Source organism: Kryptolebias marmoratus, linkage group LG4 (genome assembly GCF_001649575.2).
Source record: "Kryptolebias marmoratus isolate JLee-2015 linkage group LG4, ASM164957v2, whole genome shotgun sequence".
Classification (NCBI taxonomy): Eukaryota; Metazoa; Chordata; class Actinopteri; order Cyprinodontiformes; family Rivulidae; genus Kryptolebias; species Kryptolebias marmoratus.
The window spans coordinates 2,807,259-2,809,758 of NC_051433.1; the positions used below are offsets into that span (position 1 = coordinate 2,807,259).

General features: G+C 36.5%; 1 protein-coding gene across 1 annotated transcript in view; it reads left to right on the forward strand.

Annotated features, from left to right (window-relative positions):
* Positions 1-1,222: 1,222 nt before the first annotated feature.
* Positions 1,223-2,500, forward strand: part of LOC108246291 (homeobox expressed in ES cells 1-like) — a 5,259-nt gene continuing 3,981 nt past the window's right edge. Inside the window, exon 1 of the mRNA XM_037975483.1 lies at positions 1,223-1,995. Coding sequence (XP_037831411.1) covers positions 1,860-1,995 — 136 coding nt within the window. The 5' untranslated portion in view covers positions 1,223-1,859. The remainder of the gene's footprint in view (positions 1,996-2,500) is intronic.

Here is a 2,500-nt window from a genome sequence, read left to right on the forward strand (position 1 = left end):
GGGGTTACAAACAGGAGACAGGTGTGGGGTTAAAAACAGGAGACAGGTGAGGGGTTACAAACAGGAGACAGGTATGGGGTTACAAACAGGAGACAGGTGAGGGCGGGACCCAACCTGACCCGAGTTCACCTGGAGGTCCGCGCCTCACTGAGTTCAACCCCAAACAGGAAGCAGTTTTATCAGAAACGAGCAGGAAGCCGAAAGAAATCTCTTAACGTTTGATTTTTTTACAACCCTTTGTGACGTTTTCTTCTTCTTCTTTTAATAAATTAAATGAATAATTAAATAAATCAAACAAACAGCTAAAATACAACATAAATGAGCCAAAAAGTTTCAGTTCTGAGGTTTGAACTAAAGACAAAATCTAAAAAAAAAAACTTTTATATTTGTCTGAAGTTTTTATTTTCTCCAAGCATCTTAACTTTAATGTCAACAAGGCAGGAGAAATTAGATAAAAACATAAAATTATGCACACATGAATAAATATATATAATGTAAATAAGTGTGTTCATTTAGATTCCTGCCATCTAAACATTTATTAGAAGATTAAAAGCTATAGTTGACCTTAAAAGGCACAGAATAAATATGAAACACAGGGAATAAAAATAAAAATAAAAATTAAAGTACAGGAAATGAAACACTCAGTTCAGTTTTATGGAACAGAAAACAAACTAAGCTTGAAGTTAAATATATATTTAATATGTATTTTGTAGTTTAGCAGGTTAGCAAAAGCTGTTTATAAAACTATTTATTTATCTGAACCAGAGGAGACAGGAACAGCAGGTGGGTCCGATGGCAGCAACAGGTAACTATCTTTATTTATTTAACTACCTTCTCTGTAATCCAGCAGAAAAATCAACATTTTTAACACATTTGAGGCGCGTCGCTGCTAAAATTAAAATTAAAGGCTTACAAGACGTTCAAAGAGTCACAGCTAAATATTTAACAAACTGGCCTCATTATGTGTTCACTCTAATCATTAAATGTTTTATTATTTCACAGTTAACTTGATAGTTTTCCATAAATACAGACAGGACTCGGATATTCCTGCATTTTTATTAAAATATCAATTAATGTCAGCAGCTGTAGAATGATTTTGTTTCATTTCAGATTGTAAACAATAGTTTGTTTCCAGTATTTAACTTGTTATCAGCTTTGGATTTATTTTATTTGGTGTTTAAAGCTGCAGATGTTTTTATTTCTTTGACTTGAGGAACTTTTCTCTGCATGCAGTCGTCGCCTCCGTCCGCTGGGGGATAAATAAACAAGTGTGCTGTTGATTTAAAGCTGCCGTAGGCCTTTATTAGCAACTAATCTGCTTCTGAAAAGGTTTTCCTCCCCGCTGCTTCAGACACTACGAGCTTCATCTGCATCACAACACTTACAGATTAGACTAATAGCATTAGTGGATCTCACCGGGTCGTTATTATCATTATTGTTCTTGGTTTAAATTCTGCAGGACGGAGGTTTTCAGGGAGGAAACTAAACTGATTTTCTACTTTGGTAATTCAGAAGAAAAGGAGGAAGTTTGGCTTTGTTTCTTTGTGCAGGATATGAAAAATACACAAAAGCAAACAGAAATGATTCGAGACGAGCTGTTTTTTTTTTTATTTAAAGGAAGCAGAAGTTCATTTATTCTGTCTTTCAGCAGCGCAGCCAATTATCAGAGATTAGCTGCTGTTTGGAGCTTCAGGGATTCTCATTCTCATGGAAAAAGGAGTTCTTGGTTCTGACTGGAGGCCGGAGTAAATCCTCCACTCCCACTGAAACCAGCAGACACCAGTTAGTGTTCGGCTGAGGGTCCACCTCACACTCGGGCTTCTCCTTGGCTCGCCGTGCGCTCCTTCTTCTGACCAGCGATGGAATCCGCCGCCGCTGCCGCCGCTGCCGCTCCTCAGACGGGAGAAACCCGCCCGGCATTTTGCATCGATCAGATTCTGGGTTTGGAGCCGGAAAAACCCGAGCGGAGCCGGAAACTCCACCGGCCCTGGGCAGGTAAGACGCTTTTTAATTCCTCCCACCGACGGACAAATATTAAAGCATCACACTTAATATTTTATAGTTTTTTAATTACATTTAAACCCTTTTTTCCCCTTTAATGTACCGTTTAGATAACATCGCTGCAGTTTCTCCACAATCAGTTTGTTCAAATCCAGACTTTTTAAAAGAAACACATTAAAATTTGACTTTATTTATTTTATTTGTGCAGTTCTGTTTGAGAGAAAGATGAAACCATAAAATGTGGAGCAACGTCTCGGTTTTTAAATCGCTTTATTTCAGTAGATTTTATGTTGTTTTTATTTTATTTTGTAATGTTTATTTATTGGACTTTAGTCCTTTGGTTCTGTTTTTGTTTAGAAATGAAGCTGAAATGTCAAAACTGGTAAATATTTTTTACTTTAATCATGAACCGTTCTTCAACTTTTAAAACTTACAGATGATTCAAAAAAGCAAAAACGTTTGACTAATTTGTGCTTTTATTTCATATAACATCTGTTTT